Raw genomic sequence first — 16,051 nt, 5'->3', positions numbered from 1 at the left:
TTCCCCTCCTCCATTCCACCAGGTGGAAGAGAAGGGGATATGCTCTTAACAACCCTCCACCTTGGGAGGAAAAACCTGCAGGTTCTCCACCTTGGGAGGAAAACCCTGCAGCATCCTTATAGGCTTGGCAGTGCTACGTTGGATAGCACTACAGAAGAAAGAGACTTGGGGGTCATCATTGACCACAAGATGAACATGAGCCTGCAATGCGATGCTGCAGCTAATAAAGTGACCAAAACACTGGCTTGCATCCATAGATGCTTCTCGAGCAAATCCCAGGACGTCATTCTCCCCTTGTACTTGGCCTTGGTGAAGCCACAGCTGGAGTACTGCGTCCAGTTTTGGGCTCCACAATTCAAAAAGGATGTGGAGAAGCTTGAGAGAGTCTAGAGGAGAGCCATGCGCAGGATCAGAGGTCAGGGAAACAGCTCTTACGATGACAGGCTGAGAGACATGGGACTCTTTAGCCTGGAAAAGCGTAGGCTCAGGGGTGATCTGATGGCCACCTATAAGTTTATCAGGGGTGACCACCGGGATCTGGGGGAAGGTTTGTTCACCACAGCGCCCCAAGGGATGACGAGGTCGAACAGTCACAAACTCCTGCAAGACCGTTTCAGGCTGGACATAACGAAGAATTTCTTTACTGTCCGAGCCCCCGAGGTCTGGAACAGCCTGACAGCGAAGGTGGTTCAAGCACCTACATTGAGCACCTTCAAGAGTAAATTGGATGCTTATCTTGCTGGGATCCTATGACCCCAGGTGACTTCCTGCCCTTTGGGCAGGGGGCTGGACTCGATGATCTCCCGAGGTCCCTTCCAGCCCTGATGTCTATGAAATCTATGAACCCTCTTCCCCAAGGCCTCCACGTACATGGAAACTGAAGTCTATGCTGCACTGGAGGAGAGAGCAGAGATGCTAGAGCTCATTTCCCTGGCACATGAAGGGAGGGGGAAGGAACAGTTGGGCCTATTGATGGGCACAGATGCCCAGGTGGGAGTTACAGGTCCCACAACCAGCTCCTGGGGTAAGGCAGGCTCATTCCTGACTGCCCAGCTGTGGCAGCCCCTGCATAGCCTTCCTATGCACCACAGCTCTAGCACACCTGCAGGCTCAGGTACCCAGGTTGTGTGCCACTGTGAGCAGGCTTGCCACAACATTGAGGCAAGCAGCATTTGCAGAATCACTGCTCTAAGGGATAACCTTGACCTGTTGTGCTCCCCTTCCCCTTTCTCCCCAGTCTGTAGCCATTTTCTATAGCCATTCCTTGAAATCCTGAAGACAGGGCATCCCCAGTGGTGGTGGTACAATTCCTTCACTTCATCTCTAGGCAGGACCCAGGGAAGAGCTAGTTTATCACATGTTTACATTAACAGTGTTTGCCCCTCCTCCATGTATGCAGCCAGAAGGCCCATGTGCCAGCAGCACAGCCAGGGCCCTAATGCCATTGCAGACAGGAAGGTCTCTTACACCAGCCTACTTTTAATGGTTATTATTTGTAAATATTTTTATAAATGTTTAAATCAGTGATGTGGAAATAAAAGCCTGGGAGGAGAGTGCATTTGACTGCAGCCTTGCGGGGGTTGGCATCCCAGGCTGCTCCAGGGCAGGGGCAAAGATTGCACCACCTAACTGCAGCACTAGCAGTCACAAGAGCAGATTCATCCACTACAGCTGGAAAGGGATCTTCAGCAGCAGCATCCCCCCCTCTTTGTAGCCACTACAGTTCTATTGAAGATAAAGAGCAGACCAACATGGGGGGACTGCCAGGATGTGCCATGCCTGCACCAAACCAGTGCCCTGTGCCAGGGTGAAACTGCAGCTCCCATTGGTGATGTTGGGGCTTCTGGACAGAAGATCTATGCCCTCCATACCCTTGTGCCTTCTGCCTCTGGTTGGTTATAACGCTGCACCAGGGATAATGAACAAACCAGCAGTGAAAGAACAGAGTCCAGTTTAATGTAGCAGGTAGATCATGCCTGACTAATCTAGTCTCTTTTTATGACCAGGTTACAAAGCACCTGGACACAGGAGTAGGGGTTGATATCGTTCACTTAGACTTCAGGAAGGCCTTCGAAACCGTATCCCACCCCACACCAGTGAACAAATTAAGAGGCTGTGACTTAGATGATTACACAGTCCGGTGGGTGGCAAATTGGCTAGAGGGTCGTACCCAGAGAGGTGGTGGATGGGTCGGTATTGACCTGGAAGGACGTGGGCAGTAGGGTCCCACAGGGCTTGATCCTCGGACTGCTACTCTTCAATGTCCTCATCAGTGACTTGGACAAGGGAGTGAAGTGTACTCTGTCCAAGTTTGTGGATGATACAAAACTGGGGAGAAGTGGACACACTGGAGGGCAGGGAACAACTACAGGCAGACCTGGACAGGTTGGACAAATGGGCAGAAAACAATAGATTGCAATTTAACAAGGAGAAATGCAAAGTGCTGCACCTAGGGAGGAAAAATGTCCAGCACACCTACTGCCTAGGAAATGACCTGCTCGGTAGCACGGAAGCAGAAAGGGATCTTGGAGTCCTAGTGGACTCCTCAATGAACAATGTGACGTCAGTGTGACAGAGTCATCAGAAAAGCTAACTGCACTTTATTGTGCATCAGCAGATGCATGACAAACAGAACCAAGGAGGTGATACTTCCCCTCTATCGGGCACCGGTCAGACCGCAGTTGGCATACTGCATCCAGTTTTGGGCGCCACACTTTAAGAGGGATGTGGATAACCTGGAGAGGGTCCAGAGGAGGGCCACTCATATGGTTAAGGGCTGGCAGGCCAAGCCCTGTGAGGAGAGACTAAGGCACCTGAACCTCTTCACCCTCCGCAAGGGAAGGTTGAGAGGTGACCTTGTGGCTGCCTATACATTCATCATGGGGGCGCAGAAGGGAATTGGTGAGGCTCTACTCACCAAGGCACCCCTGGGGGTTATAAGAAATAATGGCCATAAGCTAGCACAGAGCAGATTTAGACTGGATGTTAGGAGGAACTTCTTCACAGTTAGAGCGGCCAAAATCTGAAATGGGCTCCCAAGGGAGGTGGTGCTCTCCCCTACCCTGGGGGTCTTCAAGAGGAGGTTAGATAGGCATCTGGCTGGGATCATCTGAACCCAGCACTCTTACCTGCCTATGCAGGGGGTTGGACTCGATGATCTATAGAGGTCCCTTCTGACCCTAACATCTATGAATTAATGAGTCTATGAATGTTAAACCAGAGTAGCAAGTCCAAGGCTGGGCTTAAATTTAATTTTTTTAAAACAACTTAAAACCTTCCATTTTTGTCTCAGGAAAAGCTGTGACCCTGCTCCAGCCTCAGGACCAACAGGACTTTGGCCACATAGCAAAGACATGAAGCCCAAACAGTTGTACATAGACAGCACAATTCCCAACAGGGGAATATAAGTCATGCTCTTCCCAATGCCCCTCACAGGGCATCCTCTGCTCATTCATGGAAGGGGAAGACAGGCCCAGCCCACAGGTGCCAATGGTCCAAACAGAACAAGACTCCTATATGGACACAGTGCTTTGCTTCCAATTAGGCCTTAGACATCCAAAGGCCTATTCTGCACTATTAGACCTTGCCTCAGCTGAAATTCAGGATTTAGGGGCAGTGAAACAATGTGGCTATTGGGGCCCAAGGCAGGTGATGAGTACAGAACTAGGTTTCTCATTGGCTGTGGAAAAAATGCGAACTTTTTCCTTTAGAGGAGAAAATCACAGATTTTTCCCTTTAAAGGAGAAAAATTCAGGAAACCATGGGCTTCCCCTTGCAGGTTGGCAGAGTTCCAGCCTGCCAGGGCTTGCTTGGGGCTGAGTGGGAGAAGAGTGATCAGAGGCAGGGGGCACCATGCACGTGTGTGTATACATGTATGCAAAAGGCAACAATACAGTCCCAGGCAGCGTGGTGGACAGCAGTTCCAGCAGCTGTCTTCAAGTAAGTCAATAGGGGAGGGAGGGCACAACTTGTGGCAAGATGGCGGCAGCAGCTCACACCAAGCCCACATGCTGAGGGAGGGAGTGGGCCAGGGTTGGTAGTTGGGGCTGGTGGTGCTGCTGGGGGAGGGAGGTGGCTCCCTGCCGCTGCGTGCTCTCCCTGAGTGGGGTCAGGTGCTAGAGGTAATGCATTGGAGGGCATGGGAAAGAGGGCATGTACCCCACTCCCCCTCAGTTTTGGTACCCACAGTGGGGCATAGCACTGCAGCCTGGCTGGACTACACTAGGCAGGAGCTACCTACCCCTGCAGCCCAGAGGTTGGGACCCAGCACAGGAGGACAGAGCAGGGTGGCAAGACTTGCTGCTGCCGCTGTCACAAGCCCCACACCAGCTAGTGAGATGCCCCCTGCCTGCCATTACAGTGGGGGCAGCTTGTGTCCCCTAACTGCAGGGGCAGACAATGGGCATCTCACCATGGTGGCACAGCTGGCACAGGGCTCATAGTGGTGACAGCAATGAGTCTCGCCACCCCATACCACCTTCCCATACTAGGCTCTGCGTGTTGGGCCATGAAGGCAGCCCTGTTCTCCACTGTGGGTGAAGAAATCTTAGGGGGAAGGTGCCCTCATGTCCCCACAACATCACCTATAGCACTGCTTATGGTCAGTCACCTTTCCTGCCCCACACAACTCCCCCACACCCACACACTGGGGGGCACTGATGGGGATGGGGGGCTTGGGTTATCAGGGCTTCTCAGCACCACAAAGCAGCAGTGAAGAAAGCCACAGCTGGACCTGCATCCTGGTGAGTGAAGGGGGCAGGGGGAGCTCTGTGTTCAACTGATACCTATATATACAGTGATGTTTCACTTTAATGTTGTGAAAAAATGTGGATTTTCAAAATCCATGTATTTCAAAATAGCTATATATTCTGGCGTTTGATTTTGGATTTTTATTAGAAGTTTGGATCTGTTAACAGAGGAAACTAAAATTCCCTGGTGATGAGGTTTGCAGCCACATATATAAGGAGGGAAATTGCCTGGAATATCCACACAGTTCCATCCAGGGTAGCAGAAGAAACATCTACCCTGCTGCCACCCCACCTGGGCAAGAAGACACATGATTCTTGCAATTACAGATAATAGCAGCCCTTGGGCTACTGCTGAAGGAAGATGAGGACAGCTGCAGAAGACTCCCTAGGCAGCACCAGTGCTGGCTGCATGTCTCTCCTCCCTAGTTCCCCAATCCCAACACAGGCACATGGAGCTGGGTAGGGTGCAGGGTCTCAGTCCAACATCACTTTACCCAGCTCTCCCTTTCGGAAGGTGCGCAGGAACTCATAACCAGCTGCAGAGTAGTCAGGCGCAATCACATTCACATTCCCTGCAAGACAAAGCCAAGGTTGTGGAGGGCAGACTGCCAAACATGCAGTCCAGCCTTCCTGACCCATTCCTTTCATTGGGTTATGGAGCCTGCAGCTGCCTGATATCCCTGGACTAAGTGCTTCTGGGCCAGGGATGGGGCTGGCTCTCCCTGGACCCCAAGCAACTGCCTTGTGAGATCAGGGCTTTTATCTTCCTTCCACCCCAATTAACCTCACAGGGCATCCCAGCTTCCTTTACTACACCCTCCCATCAACCTTCTACCACCATCAGAACACCTCTTGGACACTGGGGGCACTACCCCTCCTGATGACCTCTCCTACAGGCTGAAGCACTTACCTGTCCCTGTGAGCACCTTCACTTTATGAGTCTTGCCCAGCTTCAGCGCCACTCGCTTAAGGACACTCTCAATGTCATCGCAGGGTGCATCCAACCCATAGTGCTCCACATACCTGTACAGAGACAGTGCATGTAGGTCACTGCACACAAGGCAGGGCAGCAGCATGTGTGCTCCAAACAGCTCTTGGTGCAGAGATGGGGCCCAGCAGGGCTGGAGACAGTGCAGCTTCCAAGCAGGGCTTACCCCTAACCACCAGCTAGGGGAGAAGGCTGCTCAGGGCTGTGGCCTTTCCCAGACAGTCCATGGCGAGCAGCTAGCATAACCATGGAGCACCCATCAGCATTCAATGTCTGCTCAGGAGAATCCGTGACATACTGCCACATCCCTTGGGTCTTTGGGACCCTGCCAGCCATGAAGCAGACAGGGCACAGGAATGGGCACTGGGAAAAGGGCATCTTCAGCATCACCCTCTGGAAAAGGCTTGGGCTCCTCCTGTGCTGAATGGCAGCGAGAAGCTTGCACAGGGGAATTATGCATGTGACACAACACAGTGCCTTCCCCAGCGGGGCCCACTAGGAAACCAACTCAGAAACCACCAGTCCATCTGCTCCACAAGCCCTGTTCACCCACTCCAAGGAGATTTTCCTGTTGTCCCTGTGAAGTCCTAAGCACGGATCCTGTTTTTTTCTGTTTAAAAATCACAACTTCTCTGATGGAAAAATGTGGATCGTGGGTTTTTTAATGAAATGCAACTATATATATATATATATATATATATAGATATCAGTTTAACACAATGTTTTATTGATATATTTACAATTTTAAAGCATTCTGGAAGCCTACCAGTGCCTCAATCACTATAAGAAAATACATTCTAAATACCTATACATTTTGGCATTTGATTTTGGGTTTTTTATCATGGAAAAGTCAGAGCTCCCCTGCCCCCTTCACTCACTGGGACAGGTTCAGCTGTGGCTGTGTCTCCCGCTCCCTCCCACTGCTTGGGCTGAACAGCCCTAAAATACTTGTATCCTGTCTATGCTATTGCCCCTTGCTCCCCAATCACAGACCCCTCCCCCAGCCCTGCCGGAGCCCATCACACTCCGCCAGTTGCCAGGGCTGTGGGGCCAGGGATCCAGGTCCAAAACCTCCCGCCCCCCCAGCAGCACCCAAGGCCCAGCTGCTGCGTGGGAGGTAACGACTGCTGTAGCACAGCGTGAAGCACAGCTTCCCTTCCCCAATGGACAGCACAACTGGAGCTCAGCCCATTGTGGGGTTGCATGTGGGTTGCCTGCTGCGAGCTTAGGGTCCCCACCCTGCTGCCCTCCCCCTGGGGACTCTGCGGCCCAGCAGGCAAGACCCAGCATGGCAAAGCAGAGCATAGCCAGGTGGGGAAGCTTGGTGCCACCACAGGGAGCTCTGCACCACCACTGCAAGGTGCCCCCTGCCTGCCCAGCAGCAGCAAGGGAAACAACTGCACTGCCACCCCATCTGCTGACAGGTGGGCAGGGAGTGCCTTGTCATAGTGATACAGGGCTTGCAGTAGCAGCACCGAGCTTCTCGACCTGGCTCCGCTCTGCCCTGCTGTACTAGGTCCCGCTCGCTGGGCTGCGGAGGCCCCAGGGGGAGGGCAGCAGAACAGGGAGCCCAAGCCTGCAGCAGGCAGCCCACATCTGCCCCCCCCACCACACAGATCTGGGGGTCACATGCCCCCCATGTCCCCTCTGGAGTGTACACGGTAGCAGGGAGCCAGCCCCCCACTCCACCCCCCCAGACAAGCTACCCATGGCTGTCTCACTCTCCACCTGGGCCCTGTGGCCATGCATTCCAGCCCTGGGCCTCAAGCCCCACATACCACCAGGGCTAGGCAGCACCCCCAGCCCTGCCCAACTCCCTCCCTTAGTATAGGGGCCTCAATTCCTCCCCCCTTTCTACCTTCCCCCCCAATTTACCTGTGGGGAGCTGCTCTGTAGACTGACTGGTGTACATGTGAACATGTACATGCGCACATGCACATAGCCCCCCTTGACTGACTACCTTCCTCCCACTCCGCCCAGCCCCTTGCAGGCTGCAACTCTGCCAGCCTGCAAAGAGAAACCTACATTTTACCACATTTTTCTCCTTTAAAAGGAAAAAAAAATCTGGGTTTTTCTCCTTAAAATGAGAGAATCTGGGTTTTACCAATTTTTCCAAGGTGAATGGAAAACCCAGATCCCTGGTCATAAGTATTGTTCCTCCTTGGGGCCAGCAGGGGGTACTTAAGGCAGAAGCACCAAGTTCACCCTCTGCCCATCCTGACACCCAACTTTTATATCCTCCTGCAGCATTCACCACCCCCACAAGGTTACCCTGGAGCCAGAACAGAGTTTTCACAATGTCTGAACCAAAAGGACTTAACTTCTGAATACAGCTACCCTCCCCCGTGCACATGCTCTGCTGCCTCCTCCCTCCCCACCACAAAAGCAGCTCGCACTGGGGCACCACTGACCAGGATCACAAGCAAGAAACACACTCTCCCATTTTGGGAGAGGAGTGTTCCCACCTCCCTCTCCTTTACCCAAGGGGGTCTCTTTGCAAAGAGTCCCTCCCCAGAGCAAAGACTCGAAGCAAAAGCTCAGGGTGGGAAGAGGGCAAGGGCATGCATGACCTTCCAGCCAACCCAAAGCAGCAAGTCCCAAGAGCCTTACTTGAACAGCTGGTGCTTGTTCAGGGTGTACAGCACATAGTCAGCCATGACATCCTCCCCAACCAGGTGGTCCCGGATTGTCCCTAGGAGACAAACAGCAAAGCTGGAGCTCCATCAGTATCAACAAAGCTGCAGACAAGTGTGGCCACCAGGGCTCGAGCACCCCATCTAGATTCTAATCCAAGAGTGCTCCTGCCACATGCTCCAGACCTGGCCTGACCAGCCTGATGATTTTGACAAGTGTTATGTTCACACTGAGGAGGAAATAAGGAAAATTACTACTGCTAAGTCACACTGGCATAGCATGGTACATGTCTGCTTCTATCCTGGGATGCAGTTTGCTCAAAGCAAGCAAGCAAGCTATTAGAGACTCCCCACCACCTTGTACACTTGGATTAGCTACTGGAGTTGCTTGTTTGTACACTCTGGGTCATGATACATCAGTACAAATATATGTTGTGCATCCAGGTCCTGAGGCACTCCTCTCAGCAGACATCCCTGCCTCTAGTTCATGCAGGCTCAGCCTGGCAACAGAGGGTGCTTCAAGACAGGGGGCATGTCTACACGTGCACTTTAATCTGCGTTAGCCTATTTTAATGCGCATTAAAGCATCACTAAAAACATGCTATTTAGTTAATGCATTTTATTAGTGCCTCACAATGGAGGTACTAGATTTAATGTGCATTAGCTAAAATGTGTTAATTCACGTGTAGACAGAGGCATTGGCTTAGAAGGAAGGGGTGGTGAACCTCACTATTCCTATTCCTAGAGACCAAGTCTTCAGGCAAGATCTGCATAAATGACACAGCCAAAAGCCACTGTCCTGGAAAGACACTGTCTGACAGCAAAATCAGATAACAGGGTTAGGGGAAAGAGCAGATGGGCTAAAGAACAGGCATGCTAATTATGTCCCCTCCTTTCCCCTAGATCATCAGCTTGTCCCAACCATGGTTCTTCAAAGGCAGTGCCACAGCCCCTCCCAAGTGACCCTGAATGCTGGCAGTAAGGCTGCCTCCAGTGCCAAGCTGATTTTCCCATACCCCACTGAGATCTGCAATAACAAGCTCCAGGGCCTCACAGTAATGTTCCTCCTACTAGGCCCTGCAGCCATGCCAAGCATCATGACGTTGGTATTGGACAGAGCACAAGGAGCCAGACACAACAAGGAAAAGCACCCAGCCAGAAGTAGCCAGAGCACCAATGTCCATCTTACCACATACTGCCAGCTTCAAGCCAGTCTCTATACTCCCTATTCTTGGAGCCAGCACCCCTGGAGTGTCTATCAAGTACATCAGGGGCCTCTGTGCGACCTAGGACAGGCAGACAGGTTTGTTACATAACAGTGTGGGATCCTCGGTCAAGCAGCTCATTTCTCATTCATGACCCAATGTTGCAAGCAAAGCTTGGGTTAGGAATGGAAGGCACATTAAAACTGAAGAGTCCAGGATCCATTCACCCCCACCAGTCTTTCTGGCACAGACAGGTACTGGCATGAGTGCTTCAGTTCAATTCTTCCCCAGCCTATCATACAGAATCAGCATGATGGGAACACTCTTGATGAACAGTCCCAGTTTCTCACCTGGCAACTGACCAGAGGCCCAAGCGCCTGAACGATAAAACAAATCTCAGCCCACTCTGCTGGCAGGCAACCTGTGGCCAAATATCTTGCTCTGGATGGGTAACCTTTTGGTTCCTGTGTGGCAGGAAAAGGAGGGCAGGAGGGCAAAGGACATCAAGCCATCTCCTCTTTTCCTTCTGCATGTGGGTTGACGTTTTGTTGTCCCTGGTTTCACTGGGACACACGCAAGATGACTGGATGTGGGTACGATACTCTTGACCCTGAACCAATTCTCAGAGTTCTTCCTCCAGATGCTTTTGGGACTGCTGGAAGCAGCCCAAGATGCAATATGAAACCTTAGTAGAAATCACTTACCAAGCCACTGGGCTTCCAAGGGCTGCCATGGAAGATGCATCAGATGACTTCCTATCCCCCAAACCCTGTCTAGACATCAGTTCAGTGCAGTCCTGGCCTACAGACTTCTATTCCAGTCTGATGTTATATCACCCGGAGCCAAGCAACAAGCTTCTCTTTAGATCCTGCAGCAAGGTAGCGCCTTGCAGGTTATTTCTAAAGTGACTAACCCTTTTGCTGCTAAACTTCTTGCTTCACCCACCCTTGTCGCCCAGCCTCCTTGCCATTTCAAGTAGTTACCATCTACTGATCCCACACCCGTGGGGAAGTTTCTCCCCATAGCCACCCTAGAACCCCCTGGTGGCTTTGCCTGAAGGAGTGGAGTCCCAAGGATTATACCTGGATTTTGGTAAGCACAGCCCTGGTGATCCCTGGCTCACCACCAACTTGGGATGCCTTCCCTTCAGAAATGAAGAGAGAGAGAGTCAGAAAACAAAGCCGCAACCTGAGCCTGGCTCCAGCACATCAAAACAGGCTCTGGCATAGTCATCCCAAGGGCAGGCATGGGCACATATATTTCAACAATCTTCCCAGAAGTCACTGCCATCCACATGCCTCCCCTGACTAGAATCCAAGAGCCATGCTCCATACAGGGCACGTTCCTTATAGCATTTTGTGGTTTCCCATTCTCCTCGTTGCTACACAGAGGGCACCTGACAACTTCCTACCAGGCCCTTCTGCTGCCAAAATGGCTGCAGGGAGGTTGAGAACCCAAAAGGACCTGCTTCTTTTATCTCAGCAGAAGGCTTCCCAGGCAAGCACTACCTCAACCCACCCCCTGCTTGCCTGGACAAGATGGTAGCACAAAGACTGTTTCCCATGGCAGAGCCAGCTGAGAACTGTCACAGGTCTCAGACAGTCTCTGACTGCAGGCTATGTCCATGCTTGATGAGCGGTTTTTCCTGAAGTTGGTGATAGAATTACTGGGAAGTCCAATCACCTGTAAACAGGCTCCCTGCATCTCAAACTCCTTCTAACCCAGTCCACCCCAAGGCCTGCTGTCCCGGAGACCCATGCCTGGGCATTCTGTGACCCCAGGGGCAGAGGCACTCCCCCTCCAAGCCATGCAGAGGGACAGAAAGGCACAAAGAAAATACCCTTCTTGAGATGCAGCCTCCGCAGAGCATTGATGAGCGAGGATTTTCCCACATTTGGCACCCCAATCACCATGATGCAGTACTCCACATTCTGGAACCACAGGACAGGTCAAACAGATTAAGCACTCCATCTCTCCCAACCCAGCCTCACTCCATGTCCCCAGGTCCACCCTACCAGTCATTAGGGGAACAAGAGCAGTGATGAGGAAAACTCGTATGGATCTGCATGAAACCAATGCCACTCTGAATCCATCCACCTGGGGAATAGGTGCCAGTGCACTAGTTATATTTACATTCTTGGCTTAAATTTCCCTTAATTCTAGGCACTACAAAGGGAGAAGCCAGTTTAAATAGCATTTATAGAGAAATGATACGGCAGTGTGAATCCAGCATAACCCCACAGGAGTCGCTTGCTCCACATTGCTGCCAGAACAACTGTGAGGACAGCTCAGGCCATCAAGTTAGAAGCAAGCAGAAGTATATGCCGTTTTTCTAGTGTCCGACCCTGCAACAGGAAGCAAAGCTTACAGCACCACTGCAGCAGCCCCAGTAGGTACATTACCTGCTGACCCCAGTGGAAACAGGGGGGTCAACTCCTTTGGGTCCCCAGTTTAAGAGGCATGTCTCTTATTCATGCAGCCAACTAAACCCACAGCTGACATTGCCCTTCTGGAAGTTATGCCTGGATCACGTCAGGCTGGGACTTCAAAGGTACTCCCTTAGACACATTTGCTACACATTCTTCCTCTTGCCCATTAGCTCACCTCAGCTCTTTGGTAGCGTTGGCTGCTCCTGACCAGCTCTGTAATGACAGGAACTACCTGCAGGGATACAGTGAAGATCTTTATGCAAAGCATGGGTAGCTTTTTCCCCAAGAAGTTTTTGTTCTGTTCTCCGTGGCTAGTGCCTTGGAGCTGGGAACAGAGATTCCAGAGTTTCCTAGGCTAGGGGTGCTCAACCCCCAGCCCACATTTGGTCCCTGGCACTATGTCATCTGGCCCACGGGGCTCCCCACAGAGCTGAAAATTTGACTGAGGGGGAGCACTGGTTCTCTGTCAAATTTACAGATTTGTGGGAAACCTCAATCCCTGCACAGGTGCCTGATCCCAGCAAACAGGGGCCAGCTAAGGCCATATAGGGCCAGGTGGAAATAGCACAGGGCCCAATCTGGCCTGCAGACTAGCTCTGCACCACTCATCTGGCCCATAGGGCCAAAAGTTTGAGCACCACTGTCTTAGACAAAAGGAAAGCCAGGGCTGACCCTATAGCTAGCTTGTTCTATACTAGCTTTAACTGACCACTTGTTTCCCAATGCAGGAGACTGCAGATATAGAGGTGTGTGGGTTGGGGGCAGGGAGGGCATCTTCCCTAACTGAACCTCTCTACCAGAAGTACAGCACCACACAACCTTTATACCAGCAAAGGAAAGGACACAGGCACATGCTTCACACACATAGTAAGTATTCACTGATTACCATTAAAGATAACATTAGCACCATGCTCCCCCTCTAGAAGAAAACAAGTTTTCCTGATAGGATGGGCTATAATCTAAGCCTCTTAAAATGGGGACTATTCTGTCTGTTGATTAGTACAAGTGATATTAAAATCTCTGCATATTAACAAAATTGAAAGGTGAAATGGGGATATTACGACCAAACCCAGATGCTTGCATGTCATACAGAACACCTGCCCTGGCTGCTGGCATTCATCTGGGTTCTCATAGGAAAAAGAGACCACTACCATAACAAGGTCTCTTTTGAACCACAGTGGTGCATGACCCTGTAGCAACTACAGATAACTTGAATTTTCAGTCCTCCAACACCTTTCCACACTGCACCCCCACAGCACAGACTACAGCCCCAGGGGAGAGTTGCACAACTATGGGGTAACTCTCCCAATCCAATTCTTCAGGGAATCTACAAGAAACATAACAGAACCATTACCACAGGAGGAATGCATGGGGCCCATTATCTGGAATCCTTCAAGACACCCCAGCAGAAAGCTGAAAAGGCAAAGATGCTTTAGTTCCATGTAAAAGGCAAAGGCCCAGATGTGCTAGCTGCTGAGTGGATCCCAATTAATAGTGAGCCCCTTTTGCATTCAGACCTCACAGGGCATTGCTATTCATTGGGAGCTGTTACCTCCTCGACACCTTCCTCTCTCTCACAGTCTGTGAAGATGACATTGTTGAGGCCTTCCTGTTTCAGCTGCTCCAGGATTCTCTAATGATAAAAGTGAGAAGTTTCTACATAACAAAAAAATAGCACAGTACCCCTGACACTGGCCAGCATCAGTCACAAGGACAAACTAGGATACAGTTGCTTGCTTATTTATTTTAAAGCTGGAGAAGATGCACAGCAGCAATCAGCTGCTCTGAAGTCATCTTCCGGAGAGAAGATGACAGCTCAAAGACTTGTTTGGCTTCCAGCATCTGCCAGGAAGCATCCTCATTAGGGTCACCCTGCCTTGACCTGGAGGAATAGTTTCTTTGGCTTCCACGATGACAGGATAGTCATGCAAGGCTGAAACCAAGTTGTGGACAAAGCAGAGCCCCAGTGGGTACTTGTGAGTTTGTCCCTCATACCACCAAACCAGCTAGTCAGATACTGTTGGGGACAGCTGCCAATGAATGCAGTGAATCAGAGGATCTAGAAAAAAGGTTCAGGGAAACCTAACTGGGAGGCCTCTGGAGAATTCACCCCCCAGAAACAGATCAGGAAGGATGCAACCTGTTCAATGCTGGAGACAGATGGGCCTGGGGGATTTTTAGCAGGATCTCAGGCTCTGTCCTCCTTCTCTAGCACAGCGTTAGAGCAGACTGAGTTGGCTCACTGGGAGTGGTTCTTGAATTAAAAGAGCTGTCATTTAACAGCTGCTCCCCCCATGGGAGGGAGATGGGAACACCATTTACTTTTGATCTCATCAAACTCCTTGCCTCTGGGCCGGACTGGTTTTCTCTTGGCCCAGAACAACTCAGTGCGAGGAGGCTGGGCGTGGGGCAGTGCTTGTTAGGCTGGATCAAGGTGCACAAGATGTTTCTCTGGCCACAAATCAGCAGCTCTCTCTTTAGCTCTGCCATTCTAAAATCAAACAGGGGATCTGATGGTTGAGAGAGAAGGTCTATCAACACACTTAAGTGTCCTGGCTTTAGGCACTAACACAGAGCCAGCCAAAGTATAACTGAGATGCACCAGGAATTCCAGGGATTTGCAAGAGGAGTGCTAGAGCCAGAAATTATAAAGTGCCACATACAGAGATGTGTCCATCTACCCAGAGCTGGGGAAGCAGAGTGGCAACATCTAAACAGAATCAGTGACTTGGGACTTTGCTTCTGAGGCTGCATGTCAACTGAAGACCCACTATACTGTACAAATTACAGATTCTCCTACCTCATAGGAACAAAACTACCAGCTGCACCTTGCATAGGCCATGGCCATGCCCTCAAGGTGCCCAACAGCTAAGACCTTTGATCTAAATGTTTTTTTGACACATGACGATCTAAAATACCCCTCCATTTTCTAAGAATCGGCTGCTCTGGGCACTGATGCTGCAAGATGCTGGTGAAGCAAGAGAGCAGATTTTAACAGGGTTCTTACAGATTTCTCCTTTAAATCAGCCAGGTCCATTTTATTCAGTACAAGAAGGTGAGGTCTGATTCCCAAGGCTTCCTGGAAGACGGGGTTCCGGCCTGAGAATGGGATGTGTCACTACTAAGGAAGCTGAACAACGGAGGTGACCTGGAGGGCACCGAGGCAGGAGTATACAGGTGCTCCCGGCTCCAATGCCACCTGCCCCGTCTGGAAGGCGGGAAAGAAACGCTTTTCAGGGGCTGCTTCTAAAAAAAACCTAATTCCTGCAGCCACCTCATTCAAAACCACACCAGACACAGAGATTCAGAGAACAGGGCCCCTCTGACACCCCGCTCTGCTAGGATGAGGCCGCTCGGAGACCACAGAGCTGCCGTCGCTGCACTCCCATGATCGCTGGCGGCAGTGAAAGGATATGCGGGCATCGTGCACCTCGATGAGGCAGTCCACCTTTCGCAGGTTCCCCTTCATCTGCCGGAGTCCTAAGGAGAGGCGACAAGAGGCAGCGTCACCGCTCCCGCGGCAGCCCTGGGGGCAGGGAGGCAGTGGCAGAGCCAGCGGGCAGCACTCGGAAAGGGCGGGGTGGACCCGGCCTGCCCTCACCTCTGGCTATGGTTTGGTTTTTTTAAGGAAAAAGTGTCATGCCCCAGATCAAATTACCCAGATCAGATCCAAATAATCAGCCAAGAGCCACATGTGGCCCCACAAGTATCCTCCACGCCAGCCTGGGGGTCCTTCGCGCGGCACCCTGCGCGCAGGCCCCAGCCGGGAGGCGCGGGGCCGACGCCGCCCGCAGCAGCGCGCTACGGCCGAGAGGCCCTCCGCCCCGGCCGCGGCGCCGCGCTCACCCTTGGCCATGTGCCCGGGGAACCACATGGCCACATCACGGCCCCCGAAGTCGAAGCTGTCCCGCCAGGCCCGCAGCGCGCCCCGCACGAGCCGCATCCCGCTCAGCTGCTCCCGGCGGCGCCGGAAGGGGCGGGACCGCGGGGACACGTGGGGGCCAGTCTGCCCCCGCCCCGGACATCGCTTCTTCCCTCCGGCAGCCAT

General features: G+C 51.8%; 1 protein-coding gene across 1 annotated transcript; it reads right to left on the bottom strand.

The window, feature by feature from the left end:
- Positions 1 to 4,866: 4,866 nt before the first annotated feature.
- On the bottom strand, positions 4,867 to 16,051 carry MTG1 (mitochondrial ribosome associated GTPase 1). Its single transcript, XM_090056896.1, has 11 exons — positions 15,850 to 16,051; positions 15,420 to 15,483; positions 15,011 to 15,116; positions 13,556 to 13,636; positions 12,179 to 12,235; positions 11,415 to 11,505; positions 10,657 to 10,718; positions 9,559 to 9,655; positions 8,347 to 8,428; positions 5,659 to 5,771; positions 4,867 to 5,320 (listed from the first exon to the last, which is right to left on the bottom strand). The coding sequence occupies exons 1-11, from the start codon at positions 16,049 to 16,051 to the stop codon at positions 5,223 to 5,225; spliced, it is 1,053 nt and encodes a 350-aa protein (XP_089913022.1). The 3' UTR covers positions 4,867 to 5,222.

Source organism: Crocodylus siamensis, chromosome 7 (assembly GCF_052110815.1).
Source record: "Crocodylus siamensis isolate JL-2025a chromosome 7, ASM5211081v1, whole genome shotgun sequence".
Classification (NCBI taxonomy): domain Eukaryota; kingdom Metazoa; phylum Chordata; order Crocodylia; family Crocodylidae; genus Crocodylus; species Crocodylus siamensis.
Note: the sequence above shows the minus strand (reverse complement) of the source record. Positions and strands in the feature narration are given on the sequence as shown.

What these genes read in the sequence shown, in the direction of transcription:
- MTG1 (XM_090056896.1), bottom strand. Translation starts at nt 16,051, where the DNA reads ATGGCTGCCGGAGGGAAGAAGCGATGTCCGGGGCGGGGGCAGACTGGC. An exon ending in CTGATTTAAAGGAGAAATCT is followed by an intron (nt 13,637 to 15,010) that starts GTAAGAACCCTG and finishes TTTTATCATTAG; the next exon opens with AGAATCCTGGAGCAGCTGAA. An exon ending in CTTGAAGCTGGCAGTATGTG is followed by an intron (nt 8,429 to 9,558) that starts GTAAGATGGACA and finishes TTTGTCTCCTAG; the next exon opens with GGACAATCCGGGACCACCTG.